This window comes from Channa argus, chromosome 12 (assembly GCF_033026475.1).
Source record: "Channa argus isolate prfri chromosome 12, Channa argus male v1.0, whole genome shotgun sequence".
NCBI classification, from domain to species: domain Eukaryota; kingdom Metazoa; phylum Chordata; class Actinopteri; order Anabantiformes; family Channidae; genus Channa; species Channa argus.
Genome location: NC_090208.1, coordinates 13,991,474 through 14,014,937, shown reverse-complemented (window position 1 = coordinate 14,014,937; position 23,464 = coordinate 13,991,474). Strand labels below are relative to the sequence as shown.

The window sequence follows — 23,464 nt, the reverse complement described above, 5'->3', positions numbered from 1 at the left end:
GGGACTCCTGGGTTTTGGTTCATTCTTCACAGTAAAGAATAAGGTTTACTTTTTTATGAGACTACCTTTACTTTTTGCAGTTTTTATAACAAAGGCTCAAAAACATCCTCTAACGATAGCGTACAGTCCATGCAGTCTCATGCACTGCATCTCTCAGAGGAGCAGCACAACAGTTGATGAGGAAGACGTTTCACTAATTTCTCGCCAACTTCCTAATGCATTCACTGTAAAGCTGATAGATCCAACTCATGAACCTCCTGACCTCCACTACGACAGCAGTAATGGGCTAGTATCAACCCAGAGCGATCAATACAGCCCACTATAAAAGGTTACTATGCATTTAAAGCCCCACAGCTCTATCATGTTCAACATATGGGCGCTCATTGACTAAATGGATCAAGTTGCCTCTGGCTTTACTTTGCTGTCCATAAAATGTGAGCACTTAATTGACGGACTGCTTCCGCGATGAGCTGACCCCGACGACCCCCCACACAGACAGACATAAAAGAGAAGCGCTCGAGGCCCTTTACTGACTTGTGCCCACTATGTTTTACTGTAACTGTGGCGAGCTGGAACAAAGCAGAGCTGGCTTTGATGAAGCCGGTCTGGCCAGCTTGTTGTGTTAAATTAAATTAAAGGGTGTTAATCTATGTAAACGGTTTATGCAGAGGAAACATACTGCGGCAGCTCTTCAGCCTGGACTGAGGCTCTAATAGAGCACAAGATGAGCCCCACTCAAAAAAGATGGGGCTTATTCAAACTGATTATTTTCAATAATGTCCTGTAATGATGACATCCACCCCTGTGCTCTCTCCTCTTTGACTTCATTAGTGCACTGCGCCACCAGCAGCTGACCCTCCAGACAATAATTACTGCCTAATTAGGGAGATGAGCACTGCTTAAGCGCGGCTTAACGTTTAATCAGCCCACTTGACGAGCTGCTGGCGAGATCCAGACCTCACTAGCCAGAGGAGCCACACAGACACTGCAGAATGAAACAATTTTACTCTGGTGCACACCAAGGGCCGAAACTCTTCAAACTTTTGATGTGATTTGTTGACATTTAGAAATATTGTCTGTAACTCAAACTGACACATTGCCAATGTGTTCTGTGGTACTAAAAGTGTCAAAATTTACATGACGGTAATCCACAGAACTAACAGAAAACAGATTCACAGACAAGGAAAAGCTGTGGATTAGCATGAATAACCATATCATTATATTGGGAAACAGATGTTGCTTCTTAGTGTTTCAAATGTCATTTTCTTTAGAGCTGCAAACACATGAAATGTAAAAATGTCATTGCATCAAAATGTAGATCTGGTCCAATGAATAACATTTTTATTTTGTTCATTTTAGCTGTTAACCAACGTGCAACATTGTCACCAAGATTTCTGGGTGAATTTGACCTCGGCTCGAACCAGCCATGCTGATCACCATTCATATCCTTTTCGAGCTTAAGCGTATGGAATGATTCTTTGAGTGAGGTATTTATGCTACCAATTCACCAAACAGTTTGGTTTCCACCACCTTGTAGCAGTCCTCATCCACGAAACAGCGTATCTTGCTCTTTTGTTTCGCCAGCTGGTCCAAATTGGCCTTCCTTTGTCTATCAGATTTTGCAAAGCATTCTCCATGGCCTTAAGACTTAGCTTTGCCTGTTGTTTTGTTTAGATCCATTTCTCCTTCCATTATTCGCTGAGTAGTGTTTAGCCCATGTAGAGAAGGTTTCTTACTAATGTAGAGGCGATCTTACTCGAATCTGACGTTCCAGGAAATACTTCAGTTCGAATATCATTGTATGACTAACATTGAACATTTATTGTGTTTGCTTCTCAACTTAGCCGATGACGAGTCAATTGTTACTTTGGAAGAAGCAAAATTCACAAAACTCCATGAAAGCGATTGAATCAAAAGTTCAACTGTAACTACCTCCAACATCTCCAGTTCTCACTTGCAATGCATGGTCCTTCCATGTAGCATATTGTAGCACAATAAATAAATTCAACAATCAATAGACATCCAATACAGATATAAGATTAGTGTTCCAGCATTAAATCGGGAACAACAGCACTTATCTGACTCCTGATCGGGTATTTATTTTGCTCCTTAGATAAGTTTATCCTGCATGACAGTGCGTGTGCTCATAGATAGTGTCCCTCTCTCGTTTAGCGTCAGTGGCTCCAAAGTTTATACTTAACGGTTGTATTGTTTTATTGAGGTCAGCAACAATTCCTGAGGTGGTGCCCGGGCTGTGGGAGTTTTCTTTGCCAACCCCTATTGTGGGTCACACCTCCCCCTCCCACCGCTTCATCGAGGTTAAGCCTTTACACACTCGACTGACTCCTAATAGCTGAGGAAATAGCTGCCCCCGAGCCTGATACTGTATGCCCGAAAGTGTCTTGCTGGACTCAGCTGGATAAAGAACTGGGGTACTAATATCACCCTGCACGGCAGTTGGATCGTGTGGGATAATTACCCCTGGTTTGAGGGGAGGCCGTGTGATAGTGAATGGTTCAAGGGCTGCTTGAGGTGAGTTTCCCAGTCAAGTGGGACAGTGTGAATGAAGCTTACCCACAGGAAAACATGGACAAACTATGTCAAAACTAAAACTTTGATTCCACGTTCAGCTGAGGGGAGGTAAAGATGTCCCCATTCAGCGGGAGGTGATTTAATACCTTTGTAGGTGCCCTAAATGAGGGCATGTGGGGGGGGCTCAATCAACGCACAGACACCAGAGACCTGAAACTGTGTATGAGCTCCACATACCAGAGGTGGGTTATTACAGGCAGGAATCCGGTGTTTAACATGAGAGTGTGTGTGTGTGTGTGTGTGTGTGTGTGTGTGTGTGTGTGTGTAAAAGCTATTTTCAAACACACAGGTTTAGGCAGCAACTGGTCGTCCTACAATCCACTCCCTTTTTACAAAACTCTCTCTACAAGCCCAGATTGTGTGTGTGTGTGTGTGTGTGTGTGTGTGTGTGTGTGTGTGTGTGTGTGTGTTATTAGTGTGGCCTCACTTTGTACATGAACAGAAACTGTGTACGAGCTGCAGCACATACCACCAGAAAATGCCTGCCAGTGAGCGAGTTTACACAGCAGCCGGGCTGCTGCCCTTTGTGGCTGTCAGTGAGAGAGATTTACACGAGAAACCCAACACTTGAAGCAACAAAAGAAAGAGATGTGAAGCCGTCGGTGCAGTGAACACCGGACCTGTAATTCTATAAACAACTCATGACAGGGACAGCGTGGTGACGCGGGGCACAGTGGGTTGTCTGGCTTCCCTGGAAGGCTGACAAAGGGGGCTGTTGAGCTACAGGATTTATTACATACTCACCTATTTGTACAGAGGCACTTAAACCGTGGCAGAGATTATAATTACAAAATTTTAAAAATCAAGAAATAGACAAAAAATTGCGTAGAAAAGGTTGTGAATTTTCAATTTTCTCAGATCTCCATCTGTGCTCCAACATGTGTCTGTTCACTTTCCTGTTTCGCGGAAACTTGTCAAATACTTGGGAAGAGTGCACACACACACACACACACACACACACACACACACACACACACACAGTTGTGTTAAGGCAACGATGGCAATCTTGACACCAGGTCTAAATCTGCAGATAACACCACATTCCCAAAACGCACCAACTAGCACCCTGCAACATTTACGAGGTCGTGAAGAAGCCCAATCTTTCTCCAACTGAAAATAATATAATATAAAATATATCTGAATGTGTGCAAGCTGGCCTCATTCTCTCTCGCTCTCTCTCCTCAGGTGTTTTATTTCCCCATCACTAATCAGCTGCTTTATGTAACAGAGCAGCAGGTCATGTGTAAGAAGCACCTTGAACTCAAGTCTTCGTTTGCCAAGATTGCGTCATGCCTCCCGTGTGGCCTGTCTGGACTCTAACAGTGGGGGAGGAGGGGTGGGTGGGTGTAAGGGGACTGAACAGGTGATATGAGTTTGCTGTGCTCAACACCGTTGGTCTGACAGCTGTGTTTACACAGCCACTGATAGACACCATCTGAGAAAAATCCACACGGGTGATATTTGCACCATGAAGCAGCATTAAATGCGCTGCATGAGATGCCTAATGGAGCGCACTGAGGCTGCCTACTCATAACTAGTCAATCAGGACATAAATATTCATGTTTAATGGCCGACTCATGACTGAACAGTGAGGTGCTTCTCTCTGACTCCATTTAGGTTTGTTTTTTTTCTTCTGAGATCAATGCCTGATGTAATTTTGCAGTGTCAGCAGAGAAGCAGAGCAGACAGAGTAAACAAGTGGACAGGGTGTGTTTGTGCAGTTGACTTAGGGGAGAAGAGGCCCACTTGAGACAGAGAAGATGCCCCCACCAAAAAAAAAAGAAAAGTCTGATAGACAACTGGGAACAAACATCAAGCCTGACACCAGTGTGATAGGGACTGGAGAGGACTATAAGCTCCACTGCAGCCTAAAGGCGCGTGTTTACACACACTCCTATTTGAGGTCCTTTGTAAACAACGGGAACCTGACTTAAAACTGCTAAAATGAACACCAGCCAGCAGTGGGAGTGGACCTACTCCACATTTACCCACTATGTAAACTTCTCTTGGCAAGCTGCAATGCTTTTTAATTGACTCCTGCACATTATCCAAAACCCAGGAACGAAACATGTCCTGATCTGCAGTGCGCTTCTGCGGGCAATGCCACGTTTCTGCTCTCACGCGGAGCCTCGTACGCCGCTGAGTGTGTGCATGCACGCGTGAGGGCGTGCGTGTGCGTGACTTTTGCTTACTTTTGCACTGCAGGTCCACCATGGCCTGGTACCACTCCTCCTGGTCCGCCTCGTTCTCCGCGGCCACTGCGAAACTCTCGGCCCGGGTGTAGAGCACGATCATGTGCTTGTTCTTGGAGTCGGCCCGCTTGTTGATGTTGAAGCAGGTCTCCAGCGCCACCGCTTTCTTCGGGACGGGGGCCTTACCGCGGAATTTCTTCTCGCTCTCGTAGTACTCCAGACGGGCCGGGCCACGCTCCGAGGCGACGCGGAGCACGAAGTACCGCCGGTGCATGGACTTCTGCTTGCGGAGGTACCCGCTCTTCCGCACGTCCTCGTAGCTGTGGTGGTCGCCCGCTTGGCTCTCCATGACACCCACCGTGCGTGTCCCTAAATTCCTGCAAAATAAACGCAACTCCGCGTGTTTCTCTCGCGGCGCTTCTGCAAGTTTAGCGAGGTAATTCAAACATCCCCCGGCTCCGCTCCCCTCCCTCTCTCCCACATCAACGCAGGCATGTGAGAGGGGAGGCAGAGGACGGCTGGCGTGGTCGCTACTGCGAGTCCCTGAGGTCAAACCTGGGCCAGGGGTCGGTGGCGGCTGCAGCTATTGTTAGTTTCCTGTTTTAATCGTCCACGGACGGACCGGCGCAAGTTTCTTCAGGCGCACACAGACGAGCACATGAGGCGCAGCTCGGCGCAGAGCACCCCCTGCTCTCCACTACTACTACTACTACTACTACTATTACTATTACTACTGCTGCTGCTGCCAGTGTTTCCAAGCACTGTCTGAGCGGTTTAATCCCATTTACTGCACCTCTCAAAGTACACAGCCCGCGCTGCTGCTCACTGTTTCTCTGTCTGTCCCTCGCCCTGTCCCCCACCCCTGTCCTTCTCGGCTCTCGTCGAGTCTTCTGGCGTGGAGAGGAGCGGAGCAGGACTGTCACTCAGCGCTGTACTAGTACTCCGGGACACGGTGCGTTCACGGACCCAGGCTGAGCTCAGACACCAGAGTTGCCCTCAGCATTTGCAATACAATGTCTCCTAGTTGGGTTTTAATGATACAGAGGCAAGTAGCCAACAGCCACGTAAGAAAAAAAATGGAAAAACTTGGTAATACAAAACAATCAATACATGATTAGCTCAGGTGTTGCATATTCTTTGTCAAGTATTAGTATAATGTATCAAGGTGCTTTGTAATGCATAGATTGTTATTAGGAATAACTACACGGTGAACCAGATATACACACAGTTATACAATTAAATAATTATGTCCAAGTGCATGGATGTATTTATAGGTATAGGACTTGTGTATTACAGACAACAGCAAAATGCTGGATCATAAAAGCCAAAAAGAAACATTGCATTAAACCAATGAACATTAATGAATAAACAATAACATGCTGTAATAAGTAAAGGGAAAAAACAGATGGTCTGTCAGGAGTTTGGACTCAGGTTTAATAACAAAAATTACCCGGATGAGTACATTCATACAAATACACTTAATTTACTTAAATGTTAGAAAATTATATTTACATGGAGTCAATATATGTTTAGTTTGTTAAAATGGTTGAAAAATAATTATAGCTAAAACCCAGAAGTGGAGATCAGCGGCTTTTGGCTTGTCCCTTGTGGGGTCGCCGCAGTGAAACGTGTTTGGCAAACTATGGTAGTTGCTTAATTTATCATACAATAAAAACTAATAACTTAGTCCACTGAATACCAAATACATACATACATACATGCATCTTTTAACTTCTTTTCCATTTTCATTCTATTAGTATTCACAGAAGCAAAGCTTTATAAGAACTATTGTCAGGCAGTGTTTTCAAGGGAGGCTTTAATTTTTTATGTTTAATGATTGTTATAGCACAGGTTTTCCCATTCACTGCATTTTTATTAAACCATAGCGTTAATCTGACGTCTTCTCACTTAAGTTCCAATATTTCCCACAGAATGTGAAGGCAGCAGTTCCAATGTTTGTGGAGTTTCAGTGTCGGCGCTTCTGGGAGTCCATACTCTTCTATTTTTTGTTTAAAAAAATAAAATAAAAGAATTCCCCTTTCTCCCCTGAATAATTTTTTTAATCTATTAACTCAAGTTTTTAAAACATTCAGCAGATTCTGCAGTACTAATATTAACTACATCACAACCTGTAATTAGATGTTGCATAAAAACATTAAAATCCAAAGGTCACAGCGAACTCTGAGTGGGACAAACTGATATTGGTTTCATTAGTGATTCCTGTACGTTTGATAAACTGCAGATTAGTCTGATGTACTTGAATAAATATTTACAGACTGCCTGTACATATAATGTTTTTGTTTTATCTGGACTGTCTGAGCACTTTATTTTCCTGCTGTACAGAATAAAAACTCAGGATACTGACTATTCATAGGCATGTTTTAGACCTGGATTCACTCTAAATATAAAATCTAATGGGTCTAATAATAGCCACTCTGGAAGCTCTAAAGGGTTTCCATCTTTGCACTGTATGCTTATGCAGTATGTATGTTGTTATGCAATATGCATTCAAAAGTAACCTTGTGCACGAGGTCATAGGAAACTAGATACCAGCCGCCCCCTGCTGCATGAAAACAATATTACAGCTACTGTACTAAGTAAATAAAAACACACAAAGAAGCACCCAAAGTCAAACTGCATTAAGAACGAACAAACGGATTTTATGAACATGAATACTCGTCATTACAAAGACGTTGGTTGTTACATGAATCTCTGTTCTTTCTTTTTTTGGCAAAATAAGAGAAATAAAATTTCACCTTCATGTCAACCGAATGAAAAAATAAAAAGGTAGCAGAAAGAGATGGTTTTGGTCCGGTGCATGAAGCGATGATGTTTTTAATACACATTTATGTAAGTTATTCTGAAACTGCTTTTACATTCAGTAGCATCTCCTTTTAGCCCTCTAAGCGCATGCAGCCTGAGTGGAAAACACAGAATATCTTTTAAAGGAAAACCTGCGAGAAAACAGGGCTGAATACAAACATGTTCCACACTCACTCTCTCCCTCACTAACCACAGAGAGAAGCCCACCTTATCTTTCAACACCAATTTAATGTGCATCAGGAGGCTGTTAAGGCTGTTAAGACCATCTGTAGAAACTCATGATGCAGGCATTTCCTCTGGAAAACTCAAAGACTCAAACATTTTTAAAGCATAAGGAGACGCGGATGTTTTTAACTGGCGGGCTGGTATTTTTTTGCATTTTTATGCGGGAGATGAAAGCAAATTAGCAGCAGCACGTGTGCGTGTCATATATATATTTTTTTATTTTATTTATTTATATATATATACATATATATATATATATATATATATATATATATATATGTGTGTGTGTGTGTGTGTTTCTGCAAAACTCCTAGAGGCGACGATTACCCGTGACTCCCACAGAGCCCTGAGGTGGCATCGACTGGCACACAAACACCTTTGGACATACATCACTTGGTACAAACACAGCAGGCCATCACTCTCATACATACATACATACACACGTGTTTCCTAATTACATTCACACTTTTTTTTTACCCTCCACAAACACGTAAACACAGAACGGGGGAGAGAAGGGAGGAGGAGGACGACGACAGGAGGGTGTCTCCCTCAGAGGGCGAAAATACTCCAGAGGCATTGAAATGGCAGCGACACCTTAAGGTCACTTCTCCCTCAATTCCCAGAGATACATGAGTGGGTGATGAAAGGAGAGGAGTGGGTGGTGTCAGATGAATGGATTTCTCGATGTCCCTCGACTGGGGTAAACATTCCCCTGAAAGACAAGAGAGGCAGGGTGATTAGGAGAAGGAGAAGGAGGACTTTACTACAGTTCCTGTAGTCTGCAGAAAAGAAGAACTTGCAAAAACTATCAATTAGCCTCCACACACACACACACACACTCTTTTATTGCCTTAAAGTGCACTCAGTGCCACTTGTTTGTTAGACTCTGAGGACGCTACTCACTGTAAACGGGTTCACCGACATTGGCCGAGGGACTTTGGGCTGAGACTCTGAGGCAGGGAAGGAGGCGAAACCTGCAACAAGCAAACATAAGATGACAGAGAGAAACAGGCCGAAAGGTGTGAGGCCGGCAGTGAAACCAGAAACCGCAGCAGCAGCTCTGCACATGATGTGTGAACTGACTTTACTGTTGCTGATGGTCAATGCTGATGTGGTGTGTTGCAGCTTCTCAGAGCTTCATCTGCAGTCTGTTAAAGCGTCGCCTTTATGGTCACCACTTCATTCAGATGGACCTACAACTCTGGCAGGCAACCAGTACGATATTTGCCATATGAGCAAGATAATTTAAGTCATTTTAGTCGATGATAAGTGGGGTGTGAAAAATTATCTACTGGTGTTGAAGAGCCAATACTCTACTACCAAACGTCATAAACAACATGCTTAATTTGTTTCAGCCTGGCAAAGCCTCTAGTTACACCCTCATTCAAAAGGCAAAACTGTTACCATGGTTAATGCAGACCAACAATACGACAGGTTTTCAGGATCAATCCTGTAGTTAACTAGTAACAATGAAGATGTTTTTCCTTGCTGCTTTTTCTTTCCATTTAAGATTTGTTGGGATTTCACTTTGAGTTCTACCCCACAGACACTGTGATATGTGGCCAAACCTATGTCTCATTTTAGTTTTACATTACATGTATATTACAATCAATAGTTGTTTTATTTTCAGTGTTCATACCCCTTCAGGGGTTCATGTGAATGCCTGTGATGTGTTCAGGTACAGGGTATGACATTAAAGTGGATGACAGTAAAATATCCCTCATCTCAAGGATTTCTTGTCATACTAAAATTCAACATTAGGCCAAGATACTTCTTTTAATTTTATATTATTTTCCCAGCACCATGTTTGGTGAAAACCCACACAGCATTTCAGCAGAAACATTACATGTTCACTGTTTGGCTTGTTTTGGAGCCACGCGACCTAGCTATGTTGCAGTCATTGAGTCGAGCATGAACTCTTCTCTATACAAGAGGATCCTAGAGGCAAATGTGGCGCCATCTGTCCAACAGCTAAAGCTTGGTCCAAATTGGGTCAAACGACAGGGCAATGATCCTAAGCACATCATTAAATCTACATCAGAATGGCTGAAAAAGATAAGAATCAAGATTTTTGAATGGGTCCAGATCTCAACCCAACTGAAATGCTGTCATGGAACCTTAAGAGAGCTGTGCATAAGTGAATGCCCAAAACCCACAATGAGCTGAAGCAATGTTGTAAAGAAGAATGGGCCAAAATTCCCCTACAGCAATGTGAGAGACTGATAGAAATCATACAGGAAACAATTACTTCCAAGTTATTGCTGCTATGGGGGGGGGGGGGGGGGGGGGGGTCTACTAGCTATTGAATCATGGGGGTTCTTAGTATAGCCCACGTTCTTTTTGGCTTAATTTTTGTTAAAGTAATTAATGGGCGGTGAAATAAGTTACACAGTACTATATATTGTTTGTCTGAGGTAGTACTAAGACCTGCTACGATCGGATTTAGTATGTTTTACATTAAAAAAAAAAAACATAATTAAAAGAGGAGTACTAACTTCCACACATGACAGAAAAAAACAGAACTTACCATTTGCTTCCTGGTTGGGGGCTGACTCATGAGAAAAAGTGTTCTGAGTGGCGGGTGCTGGGAAGGAGGCAGATGGGGGGAAAACAGAGGTGGGCGAGGTGACAAACGCATTTGAGTCACCTGGAAAAAAATTTGTGGGATCAGATAAAAACCAAGTGACTACCTGAATAACTCTAGAAATAATACTTTTGATTAATTAATTAATTAATTAATAACAGAGCTGAGGACACAGAGCCCTAGAGGTTTATTATTGAGACTCTGGTTCAGAAAGTAGAACAAATACCACAAACATTCGTGTTCATAGTGATACAATAATATGCTAATAATAATCATTTCTATTTTTGCACCTTCTTGACACGTTTGCTCAACTGCCAAAATGTTTTATCAATAATCTTAAAACTGAGCTGAACAGTTCAGTTAAAAACGACCTCAAAATCAGCAAATCTTCACTTTAAAAGCTGAAACCACCAAATATTTTCAACTTTTGCTCAATCAGTAATCAGTTAAGCAACTAATTATTTGACCTTTATACCTTCCTATTGTTTAGCGAATGTTGTAAAATGCAGGGAGGTGTGCATATATGTTCACATACTGTAACTCTATACAGAACACAAGGGGAAAAGTACTTTATTATTAGTCACTTTAAATATTTTTGTCATGTACTACTTCATTAACTGTTTGTCTTTGTGCTTATACAGTCATGGCCAAAAATAGCGGCACCCTTGCAATTCTGACAGAAAATACAACCCCTCTCTCAACAAATTGTGGCAGTAGCAATGGTTTTGTTATTCACATGCATATTGTTTTAGTTGCACTGGAACATACAAAAAAACAACCATGAAGAAAAGTAAAATCTGATACATTTCCACACAGAACCCCCCAAAAAACGCAGTGGACAAAATAATTGGCAGCCTTAACTTAATATTTGTTGGCACCCCCTTTGGAAAAAAGAACTAAAATCAATCGCCTCCACAAATAAGCTTCTTCCACCTCTCTACTGGAATTTTGACCACTCTTCCTTTGCAAACTGCTCCAAGCTATTCAGATTTGAACAATGCCTTCTCCCATAGGTGTTCTATGGGATTCTGGACTCATTGCTGGCCATTTCAGAACTCTCCTGCACTTTGTTTGTAACCATTTCTGAGTGCTTCTTGAAGTGTTTTTTGGGTCATTGTCCTGCTGGAAGACCCATGACCTCTGGTGGAGATGCAGCTTTCTGACACAGGCCACTACATTGCACCCCAAACTTCTTTGGTAATCATCAGATTTCATGATACCATTCACACAGTCAAGGCATCCAGTGCCAGAAGCAGCAAAGCAACCCCAAAACATCTTTGAACCTCCATCATGTTTGACTGTAGGGACTGTGTTCTTTTCTTTGAAGGCCTCATTTCTGCAAACGGACTTGTAGCCTTGAGATGCTCCACGTTTTTCTTCTCAAATCCACAGACACCCCTTTACACTTCTTTCTTTTCTCCATCCTCAGTGTGACACACAACACAAAGGCTGAGTCAACTTTTCTCCATTTTAATTGGTTGCAAGTGTAATTACTATATTGCCCACAGCTCTAACTTGCCACAGATGTGTCTAAATACAAATTACAGGAGCATCACATGCTTGAAAAGAAATTATTTCTTACAATTTTGACAAGGTGCCAATAATTTTGTCCAGTCCATTTTTTTATTTTTGTATGAATGTTTAAATCAAGATTTACTTTTTTGTTTTGTTCCAGTGGGGGTTAGGGTTAGGGGTACAGATGGTTATTCCTCTTAATTTTATTTTGTATTACAACTAATCTGTCTTTTCATAGACCATTTAAATGTTTGTGTTTAAATACTTCTTTATTAAACACAGTATTTATTGTTATTTGGTTTTTGAGGTATATTAAAGCTGATATGTGTCCTTTAGTTTAACCTATTATCACCTTTTATCTCTACATTATATTCTTTGTTATGAGGCTGAATGAGCTGTGTTGTATATTGAATTTTGCAAGATTCCATTTTTTGTCACTGCCCTTTAAAAACAGACTCCGATACTTTGTCAAACAAGACTGTTGTAATGAAAACTAAATCTTAGGACAATTATATTTTTGGTCAAATATAGCATTTCATCCTAAACACAGATCTATTTATGTAAATGAGATCACAAATTATAATGTGGATTGACATCCACATACAGATCAGATAAATGCAATCAATATGGAGCTGCAGGAGAGGTTACAGGCAGAGTGTAAAGGACCACGAACATGAGTCTCACCTCCGGACGCGTTGCTGAAGGGGTTACTGGGGGAGAGGGCAACGGGCTGTTGGGAAGCCGAGCTGGAGCTGGAACTTGAGCTGAATGGGTTGGGAAAATCTAAGAGACACCCAGGGGGAGAAGAGAGGGGGAGATAATTCTCAGTGTGGGGTTAACAGGGAACATTCCTAGCTATTGAAACCAACACTGCTCTGAGTCACACACAGATGCCTCCTAATTAGGGAGGTTGAATGGTTTACAAGATGAAGGAGCTGACTGTAAATAAGAGAGCAGGTTAGCAGGAGGAATCGATGCAGTTCGTGCTTGGCACCTACTTGCAAACGTTTGGGAGCTGGAGACTGAATCGACACCGGGGGAACTGGGGAAAAGCAGAAAAGCAGAGAATCAATCAGAAGAAGACTTTTAACGGGCTCCACACACAGAAAATGTAAAAATCTGTCATGTTTAACAAAAGCAGATTTGAAGGGATTTCATTTAGTTTCTACCTGGCAGGAGTGGAGCTGGAGGACAGCCTGCTGCCAAAGATGGTGCTGTACTGCGGAGGCCCACCAGGTGGAGCTGCACACAAGCATTTTGCACAGACCACAACCTCAGCGCTCTAAGAGAGCTCATTTAAACAGATGTAGTGCTGCTATTGTCTCAAAGTGCCGGTAAAAATCTCACAGAGAGTTCAAAGATTTGATTTTAAGCATGTACGTCATCAGACAACAGCAGCATTACAAATGACCTGAATAAAATATCTTCTCTGCAGTCAGCTTGATATGAATCAAAGTGAGCCGGGGCAGAAAATCAATAAATTCCTTACTCTGTGAGTGGTAGAGGCTGCAATGAGGATGGAAAATAACAAAGCTTGTTGTGGAAAGCTGAAGTGCTTCTCACATAGAACCTATGTATTAAATCTGCTGCGCTGGTTATTAGACAAATACAGCTGATTTTATATATAATACATAACAGGAAGGTTCCGTGACTGGGACTGTGCATGATCGGGAGTAAATACAATGAGTATAATTCAGCTGCTAAAAGCCTTGGCATTTGGAGTAAGGATGTTATGCAACCTTGCTGAGCTGCCCGTGACAATCTGTATCAAACTCACACCCTCCCTCTTCCTCTGCATCCATCTTTTGGGCTACGCACTGGTGGATTAAGTGCTCAGGTCCTTCAGGTGCACAGAAGTAGCAATACAACCATGTAAAAATACTTTATTATAAGTACTGTGAGTACAAATAACAGTACAGGGTGAGGCAGGTTTGTGTGTGTGTCTAAAGCTTGATTTAACTTTTTCCCCTGTGACTGTGAGAGTTGCACGAAACACATCTATGAGCCACATTCATACACTGGCTGGCACGTCACTTCGTTAAAACAAATACGGGTTTATCTTTAACCAGCTTCACAGACTAATGACAGTGTGATCACAGTCTCTGGAGAGTTGTTTTTGAGAGGCCTGTTCAAACACGCTTATAACAACCTCCTAGTGACTACAAAAATTGATGAATGTCAGTTTCCAGTGTATGCATCAATATATCATATATGTAATACAATTATGTTTATTAATCAAGTAATGCTTCACGTTATGTTAACAGTCACTTAACATTAGCCAAGTCTGAATAAAGAAGAAGCAGCACAGCTGAGGTTGGTACTTTTGCAGCCTAGGTCTGGGTTTGTTTTTCACTGTGTTAAATCAAGATGAGTGGGTGGAGGATTTAGAGTTGGTTGAAGGCAGCTGACAGCTGGGGCACGTAACAAAAGTAAGTAGTAATATAACGTGTTACTTGTGCTGATGAATTAGTAACTTTGGTAAAACTTTACTTTTAGTAAAGTATTTCCATTCAAACCGTAGCAGATTAAAAGTTCAAAGTGGCATAAAACTCAAAATTGCACCCACAGTAAGTGAAGTACATGGATAACTTTACAATGTTACAATAAAACAAAAACACTATAGACATTAAAAAAAACTTGCACATCAACGGGTTTTTGCAGTTATTTTCCTACCTGTGGCCGATGATGATTCAAAGAAGACGCTGTCCAGCTGTGACAGGGCAGCATACCTGTCCCGGGTGTTGGAGCTACTGACAGGTTGTGTTGTCCGGCTGATGTTGGCAGGCTGCTGCTGCTGCTGCTGCTGCTGCTGCTGCTGCTGCTGCTGCTGCTGCTGCTGCTGCTGCTGCTGCTGCTGCTGTTGATGATGATGATGATGCTGGGACAGAGACTGGGGCATATTCTGCTGTTGAGGATGGTTCAGACCTCCAAAGTCCACGCTGAGAGACTTGGGAAAAGCCCTGAAAGGCCCCGTGGTGCCTGAGGCCGATACTGTACGACCTGAAATTAAAAGAACAAGACTGAAACTCAGCCAAAAAACAGGGAATACATCTGAAAGGCTCTACTGACGCATTCAAGTGCAGTTCACAGTTCAGTTTTTACCCTGCAAGACGAAAATCATCTTATTTTTAGAAATCCTATATGTGCAAATGTACAAAGTAAATGTTAGGCTGGATTAAAAATCAATAATACATAAACTATTGATAACATTAAATAATAAAGTTAATTTAGACCTTTCTTTATTGAAATTAGTGCAAATACAAAACTACAGCTACTAAATAGACCTTGAGATGAACTTTGGACTTTGAACTTGAGCATTCACCCAGTTGTTGAAGACCACATAATGTACTGAAAAGTACCAGAACATTTAGTAAATAAACTAGCAAGTAAGATTGTTTTCTCAGCAGCTCTTTCCAAAGTTGACGCTGACAACTTCCCTACAAGGTCCATTTAGCAGCACTTATATTGCATGGTCTTCATCAATAAATTGTGTTTAATGGAGTGTAGATGTTTCCATTTTTTCAGAACAAGACATCTTGTCCATTTGGCATAAAATCTGAGGTTATCTGCCAAATGGACAAGATATCTTCACTCTTGTGAAACAGCAGTTGACTGAGCAATCTTAATATACATCAATTTTGCTGACGATCGAAAGCTCCAGGACAGCTACTAAATAGGGGTTGATGTAAGATTGTAATCTTCATCAGGAAGTATCCAGATCATCTCATTAGATAATAAGCTGATTTAATGCCATTATTGTTTATACACCAATATTTAAATTTCAAGATTTTTCACATAGACCCTTTCAATAAAGAAAGAGAGTTATGAGCCTTTAGACAGACCAGATAAAACCTCATATGCTACCTAAAATAACATTTTCATGTATGTGGCTTAACTTGATGTCATCAAGAAACATGTACTGTCACCATGGTTCACAAAAGCTGAAAGGCGGAGCAGCACGCTAATAAGCTCTTGCATATTTTTGAAAGCAGCAAACAAAATAAATGCAATTGTTAAACAAACCCAGGAAGCCACAATTAACATCTTTCCAGGTAGCAAGCATCCCACAAACATAAGCCTTAAGGCATGATGGTCAGCTGAGGAATCAGAGACACAGACCAGACCAGACCTGACCTGATACAGATTATCTGAAGATGTAAAGCATGCAAAAGTCAAGCTGCTGTTTGGGAGATATGACTGGTCCTGAAGGGTGGGGAGATAGGGCTTATCTTTGTGAACATATCTGAGCTTCCTACAATACTGGTTTGGGACGTTAATGTGTATCGTGGGATAACAGCTGTGCCCTACATAGTTTTCAAGCGCTTCAACGCCATCGTGGTGCGAAATATCAGGGTCCCTCTGCTGACGAGGAGCAGCAGCAGTTATGGCCTAAATTTAGCATTGCTTCAAACTTATTCTTTTTCCTCTAAAGGAAACAGTGTGTGTGTTTCTCCTTGACCCTCTAAGCCTTCAGATCTGGGCTTTGAAGTGGGAAACCTGATTGATTAAGAAAAATATCGACCTCCAACTGCACCACGTGACACTGGCCAGTCGTGACTCTGAGGGCTAAAAGAATAGAAAGTGCTGCTGTGTCTTCTGCTCCACAACAAAGCTGGATTCATATGCATGTGAGGCATGGAAGGCGGCAGCAGGGCCTGCAGATTGGCCCTCTATTAAGAAGCATAGAAGAGCTTATTGATCTCAGTCATTCTACACACATGGAAATGCATCAAATGTTCAAATGCGGTTGGTACTGTGTCTTACCTAAAGTGAAGTGGTTTTTGAAAGAGCTACTGGCTATGAGGTCAGGGAAGAGAGGAGAATGAGATAAGACAGAGACAGAAGAAAAGTGGGATAAATAGAGGGAAGGGTGAAGAAAAAGAGAGAAGAAAGTGTCACTGGCGTCATGTGAAACGTCGTCCCTGCTGTCATTTGTGGCCAGCGGAGGGACCTTTTGATTTTTACTATTCATAAAATGCAACTCAGTATGTTAAAGTAATGAGATGGAACCAGGCAAAACCCACACGAGACAGTAAATTTACACTCTCATGATGGGAATTGTGACTGCAGAAGCACTTCTCTCTCTTTGTTCCTCTGAAAGTGTCACTTGGGGCCAACGACATCACTAGTTAGAATCAGTGAAAATATACAGCAATCTGCACTACACTGACATGGTAACTACAGGCCCACAGAACAGAATGGAACAAGACAAGCCATATGGCTGCATCACTTTTTCCTTTCTCAGACCACATCAACGTGCAACGGTTGTGGCAAGTTGATGGGTTTTTTTTTTTTTTTTTTAGTACATTCATCATTAATATGCATCAGACACAATTTAGGCCTTATCTAAGTAGTCGTACTGTAAATCTCTTTCCAGAAATAGATGGAAGCTGCTTTAAGAGTAAGGTTGGCATGATTAAACATTGATAGTATTGTCAGCAGAACCATGAAAGGCCCTGGCCTCAATACTTTAAGTGGCCTCGTATTTAGCAACCGGACCATTTAGCAACTGCTTCATCTGAAGGTGTAAAGCTTTTAAAAACAAAAATTTAGCAAGAAGAAACCAGTTGGGACTATTATAAGTTTCCGTACGCATTTAGGGCTCCATCACAGAACTGTGCATGTAGGAGGGAGTCACATTAACCTACGGTGCATGTGTTTATTATATCAAAGGAAAAGTCCAATCAGTGCAAATCTGTGACACACTGATGGGTTTTTCCTAGTTTATGGCGCGATGACACAGCTTTAGGGCAAAAAGGAGTAAGATATTATTGGCTTTGACTACCCAGATAATATGTGCATAAATAGGTTTTCGATGTGTTTTAGGCTGGAGGATTTTTAAATGCTTTAGCAACACATTTATTGATCCAAACCCCCATATTCAGTGTGGGGCCATGGCTATAATATTTTATCATTACATGATATTTGTTTAAGTAAACTTGAATAAATTATTGCGTTTGTAGCATGGTTTGTCCCCGTTTCCAGGCCTAATACACCTCTGTGGACCTGCTGTTGACCAGAGCTTCATATTTACTGCACAGACGTGATAGTGGTTTATCTGAATAATGTATGTTTCAGCTCGACTGAGAGCAAGAAGAAAACAAAACGTCCAGTGGAGGACACACCTGAAGGCCGTGGGAGGGCAGGGAAAGAGGGGCCATGGCTCTGAGCTCCCAGTCCTGATGACAGAGACCCTGGCCGCTGTCTTTCTATCCCACACAGGGTGGGGTCTGAATTAAAGAGACAACAATAAAGGACAAACTAGTGAAAGAACTGATCACAGTAAGTCCAAAAATATGTATTCCTCCAACAGAGATCAACCTCTAACCTTTTAGTTGGGGGTCTCTGAAGCTTTGAGAGCGTGACGGCCGAGCGGTGAACACGTCCGTCCGCATGTCGGCGGGCGATATGGCAGGAGCTCGATCCCATGATGGCATCTGGGACTGCGACTAGAAGGCAAGAGAGAGGAACAAAGAGAAAGAAGCAGATGGGTGGTGGAGAGACAGACACAAAGGGTGAAGAATCTCTTTCAGTCTCTTTCATGCTCGCTCAATAATTCATACGCAGCGGCTTTGATGTCCAGGCTACCTGGCCTCTCACTGCCCAGCCCATCAGTCTCTGTCTCTGCTGCAGTGTGGAAGAGAATTCAGGTCGTTGCTTCACTTTCTATTCTGTTTCTCATTTGCCTCTCTTTGAACTAACTTGTCTCCTTTCCTTTCCCCTTTTTTCCTACCCCACCCACCCACCTTCTTTACTGAATCCTCACCGTGTCACTTGCGCTCCCCTTTCACTCTTCATCAATCAATATCCATTACCTTGACAATTAGGACAAATTAAGCCTCTTACCAGTGGCCTTGCAGCTCTGCCATTTGGGGGCAGGTTATGAGGAGGGGCCTGGCTTGCTAAGGAACCATGAGAGGGGAGCACAGGCTGGACCCCTGGGCTCCAAGGACCCTCCACATCTCTCCAGTTCTTACTTTTGGAAAAATGCCTGCAAAAGATTGGAAACTAAATAAGTCTTTGCCACTAAATGGCCTCATGAAAAGCACAATTAACTTTTTATGCACACACTAAAAGCAGCAATGACTCATCAGTTAATTTTTCTGAGTGGGCCTTTATTTAGAACCGTGAATGTCTAATACTGGAACAAATATCAGTGGTTAGTTGGATGTAATTTAGCTCTGTTTCACTACTCCAGCCATTAACTACAGTTTCCTGACTAAAAGTGGTAAAAAGATTATCAGCTGGTGACCAGTCGTCCCAGTGCTTCAGAGGGTTTTATTTTATTAACTAGTGTCTTGTGGGTAAAAGGGTGAGACCAGTATCTCCTCGGCATATACACTCTACACAAATGTTCTGCTGGCTTTAAGGGTTATACCTGATAACCTCGTAGCAAACATCTGTTTTTGCCTGTTTTGGTTATGTGGTGCTGACTTCCTTTTTTTGTGCATTTTAGTTTCGAATTGATGTAAAACCTTGCATCTGCCTGTGTATCAATAGGCTGACCCCCTGTCCGGAGGGGGGTTGTGGGGCTGCTTCTTTTTTGGGGTTTGGACCACTCTCCTTCTTTTTGCTGCACAATTTTGCTGGGTTTTGCAGCGTTTGTGCAACAGGCACTGTTCCCATTGTCCGGTGGGGTTTGGTGTTGAAGGGTTTGATGGCTGCAGCCCTCTGACATGTCACTCCAGTGTCTGACTGATAAAAAGTCCTTGCCTATCAAGTGTTACCTAAAGGCATGTTAACAGTTGGTGTTTACATTTTTATAAATACAACAGTGCCATTTTAAATAAATTGGGCTTTGTTGTGGTTGCCTTCAATTGCAAGGGTTTTTGTGAGGGTTTGTTTTTGTGTTGCACTTTGATCCCCAACCTACTGGTGACACATAGATAATTAAAATCCTTGTCGTCTTTGCATGTCCTCCTATCTGGAGTTCACTTCATCTGTAAAGCTTTAATCATACTTTCAATTGTCTATAGAGGCTACACAACTAACCTACATTGTTGAGAGTAGTAGTAGTAGTATCACATTTCTATCACAGTTGTTACTGCAGCCTGTGTCACCACAATGCATAGTTACATTTCTGAGAAGGTGCACATTGCATGCTATGCAGAACCTACGGCGTAGATTTGACGCAGTATAGTTCAAACTCAAGCTTGTAATCAGCATGTTATGCTGCAAATCAAACCAAAATCCTCACCATTTCTTCTTCTCATACTTGTCCTGGAGGAACTCTTTGAACTTCTGGGAGTCCTTCATATCGGAGCAGCCATCTGTCTTTGGGTCAAATACACACAGCCAGGTCCTCCTCCCGACCTAAACACACACACATTTAGCAAAAAAACACATAAATATCGTGCAGCTTTAGCATGCCATTCCTAGTCAGAAAAGGGTCTGTGTAATTGCTGGAGCATAAAAATCAAATTACAAGCACTGCTTTTGTTTGACATTTAATCTCAGAGAGTCTCTCACAAACACAAACAGATTTTCTCATCAGTGATTCATCCGCGGTGCAAGAGCAAATATTACTGCCTATGAATCATAACTGGCAGGATCACTTTTCAGAGGATGATATGATAGAGAAAGCTGGACCATACACACCTCTGCCTCGGTTCAAATTATACTTGACTCAAACACACACACGTACGCAGATCCAGCAGCGAGCTGATAAAAATGGTCAGCACTCATCATATTAGGCTGAAACACCTTTTATCTCTGTGATATAAGCTCAACAGTGAGTGCTGCCTACACTAGTGGTTCCCCAAGTCAGTGTTATAACACCTTATTTTTAATGTTTTCTTTTACGTTTTAAAAAATAGAAATTCTTCAAGTAGAAGAAAATACCAAATCTTTTTTTTTAACTATTAAAAATCACTTTATCAACAATTGTTGCAGCTGCTGTAGTCAAATTAAGAGGATTTTTAAGGCAAATACACAGACAGACAACCATTCACACCTATGGACACATTAGAGCCACCAGTAAACCCAACATGCATGGTACTGAGGAGACCGGAGTACCCAGAGAAAATCCAAGCGAGCATGAGGAGAATATCCAACTCCAAAAAGACTGAAGCCAGGTGGGGATTTAAACCAGGCACCTTCTAGCTGTGAGGCACCAGCGCTAACCACTCCACAACCATGCTGCTCAGACAAACATGGATAATTGGCTATTATAAAATGTGCTAATGACAGATCTGCATTAGAGTTGAAGCAATGAATCAACTGGCTGATCACCAGAAAGTAATTCTGCAACTCTCATGATAACTGACAAATCAATTAGCTCGTGTGAGGATTGGGACGTTTTAATTGTCTAAACTGAATACTGAATTATTGTTTGGTCCACAAAACCAAACAATAATTGAGATAATAAAACGAATTAGATGAGGGCATTAGTCATGTTCATGGCATACTGTAAAACTTTAAATAAAGTTTTTCAATCATTCAAACCAGGATATGTGCTGATCAGGACGTTTTCTTAAGTTGAAAAATGTTGAAGAAGCGTTATAGAAACTTTGGGAAATACTGGCCTCCACACACAAAGAAAGATACACGGAAAGGAAATAGACTGTGGTTTGGGTGGGACGGTCAACCAAAGCTGGTCCTTTTGTTTCTTGGCACTGTATGGAAAGCAACATTCTTCACAAAAAAAGCTCAGCCACAAAGACCGGATCAACTTGTAGCCAATAGGGATGTTGCATATTCATATCAGATGCAGAAAGTGAGCTTTAAAACTGAACTTGCACCAAAAAAAAAAACAAACAAAAAAAACACATTATGATCAACTGTTACATTTTAATAACGTTGGATGAACTCACGTGTCCCTAATACAGTAATAAACAGAGTAAAAAGCATTTGTGTCTTTAAAGTGAACTACACCTGCTTCCACCTGAAGCCCCAGGTGAGGAATCACTCACCTCGTTGCCATGGTTTTGGAGGAATTCCACTTCCTGTTGGGAGAAGGTTGTCATGGAGATAGACTTGACTCTATGTGGTGGGTTGAGGCCTCTCCTGGGACACAGAGGAGAGATGGAGAGGGGAGTATGTACTAGAATAACACTTGTCAGATAATGACATGTAGTCAACCGTGGTCCCTGACACATACAGGACAGAACAGGTGGGAGAGAAAATACTTAAGGTGAGAGATTTGTTGTGGGAAAAGGTGCGACGCAACACACACACACACACCCTTCTGACAAAAGACCACATGTTTTCAAGAAGCAGGACCTCTTTTTCCTCCATGCTGGGGACACAAAGTGGGACAGTGCTGTGCATGTGTAGGATTGCGCAATAACGCGCACTAAAGTGCTGAAATCGTCTTCCTAAAGGACTAAACTGAACATGCAGAACAAAATGTGACAGTTCACATACAAACACACACACACACGCCCACATTGGAGTGGAGCCTGGAGAGAAAGAGAGAGAGAGACAGAGAGAGAAAGGGGGGGGTGTCAAACCTGCACCATGACGAAATGAAACGTAACTCGGAGCTGGAAAATGACCAACTAGCGGTCTGTCGTTTATGAAGCTGTTGGAAGACACGCATGAGAGAAAGAGAGGGAGAGACAGAGGTAGACACTACGTAAATTATTGTGTGCACACAACCCCGGCTGCTGCACCGCACCAACACTCCCTGTTAACGCTGAAAATCAAAATAACACACTGGAAATGTGTAAATCTGGGTGGTGCATGGTGCAATCTCAGGCCTGGTACTTTTACTCACTCTCGCTGCGTCTTGATGCTAAATGTGCAGTAAACAAACCCGGGCACTCACAGCATTCCGGAGCACGACGTGCAGACGAAGCTTCCCACCGTGATGTCGGTGTAAGTCACCCCGGGCTGGTTGCACTCGAAGCAGTGTTTGTTTACTCCAGACTGGGCCAGCTCCCGAACCTTGCGGGCGCAGATCTCCTGGTTGTCCCGGTGCTTTCGGTTCGACATTTTAATCTCTGCGGTGGCTGACGCACAGGCTCGCTGTGAAGCCGGTGACGCTCCGCTGTCCACCTGGATCCTCCTCAGTCTACTACGCGGAGCACTTCATGCCCGCATTATACAAACGCTTTTACTGCGGCTTCACCCCGAGTGCATGGCTTCACAGAGGAGGACAGGCACGTCAAGACAGACCGAAAGAGCCGCACACATATCGGAAACACTGCAGGTTTCCTTCAAAATAAAAGAAACTAACCGGTGGCGCTTTAGATTTCCGTGACCATTTTACTGCTTAGTTGCCTGTTTCTTTAAAATAAATGCTCCAAAATAAGCAATGGTTATCTCATCAAAACTGTTTGTAGGTCAAAGTATTTTCTGTTTGTGGATTCTGTGTATCACTAATTGTCAATTTACTTTAACATAAGGAGGAAAAATAAATAGGTTTTCTCTTAAAAAGCACATTTGCACCTGATTAAAAACTAATTCTCAGCACAAGGACCATTAAGCAGCAGCTGTTCTGAAACTTTGGACCATGTCACATGAGCTTAATCAGACTCTTAAAGGTTTGATCAATTGTGATATTTTAAGTCACTGTCCATTCAAAGTTAAA

At 42.3% G+C, this 23,464-nt stretch overlaps 2 protein-coding genes across 9 annotated transcripts in view; both read right to left on the bottom strand.

Moving 5' to 3' along the window:
- Nucleotides 1-5,709, bottom strand: part of si:ch73-335l21.1 (insulin receptor substrate 1-B) — a 48,376-nt gene extending 42,667 nt beyond the window's left edge. For 3 of the 4 annotated variants that reach the window (XM_067523376.1, XM_067523378.1, XM_067523377.1), the window contains exon 1: nt 4,785-5,709. In XM_067523376.1, coding sequence (XP_067379477.1) covers nt 4,785-5,133 — 349 coding nt within the window. In that variant the 5' untranslated portion in view covers nt 5,134-5,709. The remainder of the gene's footprint in view (nt 1-4,784) is intronic. The other variant, XM_067523380.1, reaches the window with a different exon arrangement.
- A 1,790-nt stretch (nt 5,710-7,499) lies between these two features.
- On the bottom strand, nt 7,500-23,160 carry agfg2 (ArfGAP with FG repeats 2). 5 transcript variants are annotated; one of them, XM_067523386.1, is made up of 14 exons: nt 22,700-23,153; nt 21,843-21,936; nt 20,129-20,244; nt 18,778-18,922; nt 18,260-18,380; nt 18,057-18,161; nt 16,696-16,728; nt 14,605-14,931; nt 13,101-13,173; nt 12,930-12,973; nt 12,616-12,714; nt 10,360-10,416; nt 8,736-8,806; nt 7,500-8,544 (listed from the first exon to the last, which is right to left on the bottom strand). In XM_067523386.1, the coding sequence occupies exons 1-14, from the start codon at nt 22,864-22,866 to the stop codon at nt 8,497-8,499; spliced, it is 1,500 nt and encodes a 499-aa protein (XP_067379487.1). In that variant the 5' UTR covers nt 22,867-23,153; the 3' UTR covers nt 7,500-8,496. The 5 variants fall into 5 exon arrangements, with proteins under 5 accessions (XP_067379487.1, XP_067379485.1, XP_067379489.1 ...); XM_067523384.1 differs by having other exon boundaries at nt 10,360-10,479; nt 22,700-23,080; XM_067523388.1 differs by having other exon boundaries at nt 10,360-10,479; nt 22,649-22,788.
- Nucleotides 23,161-23,464: the final 304 nt, after the last annotated feature.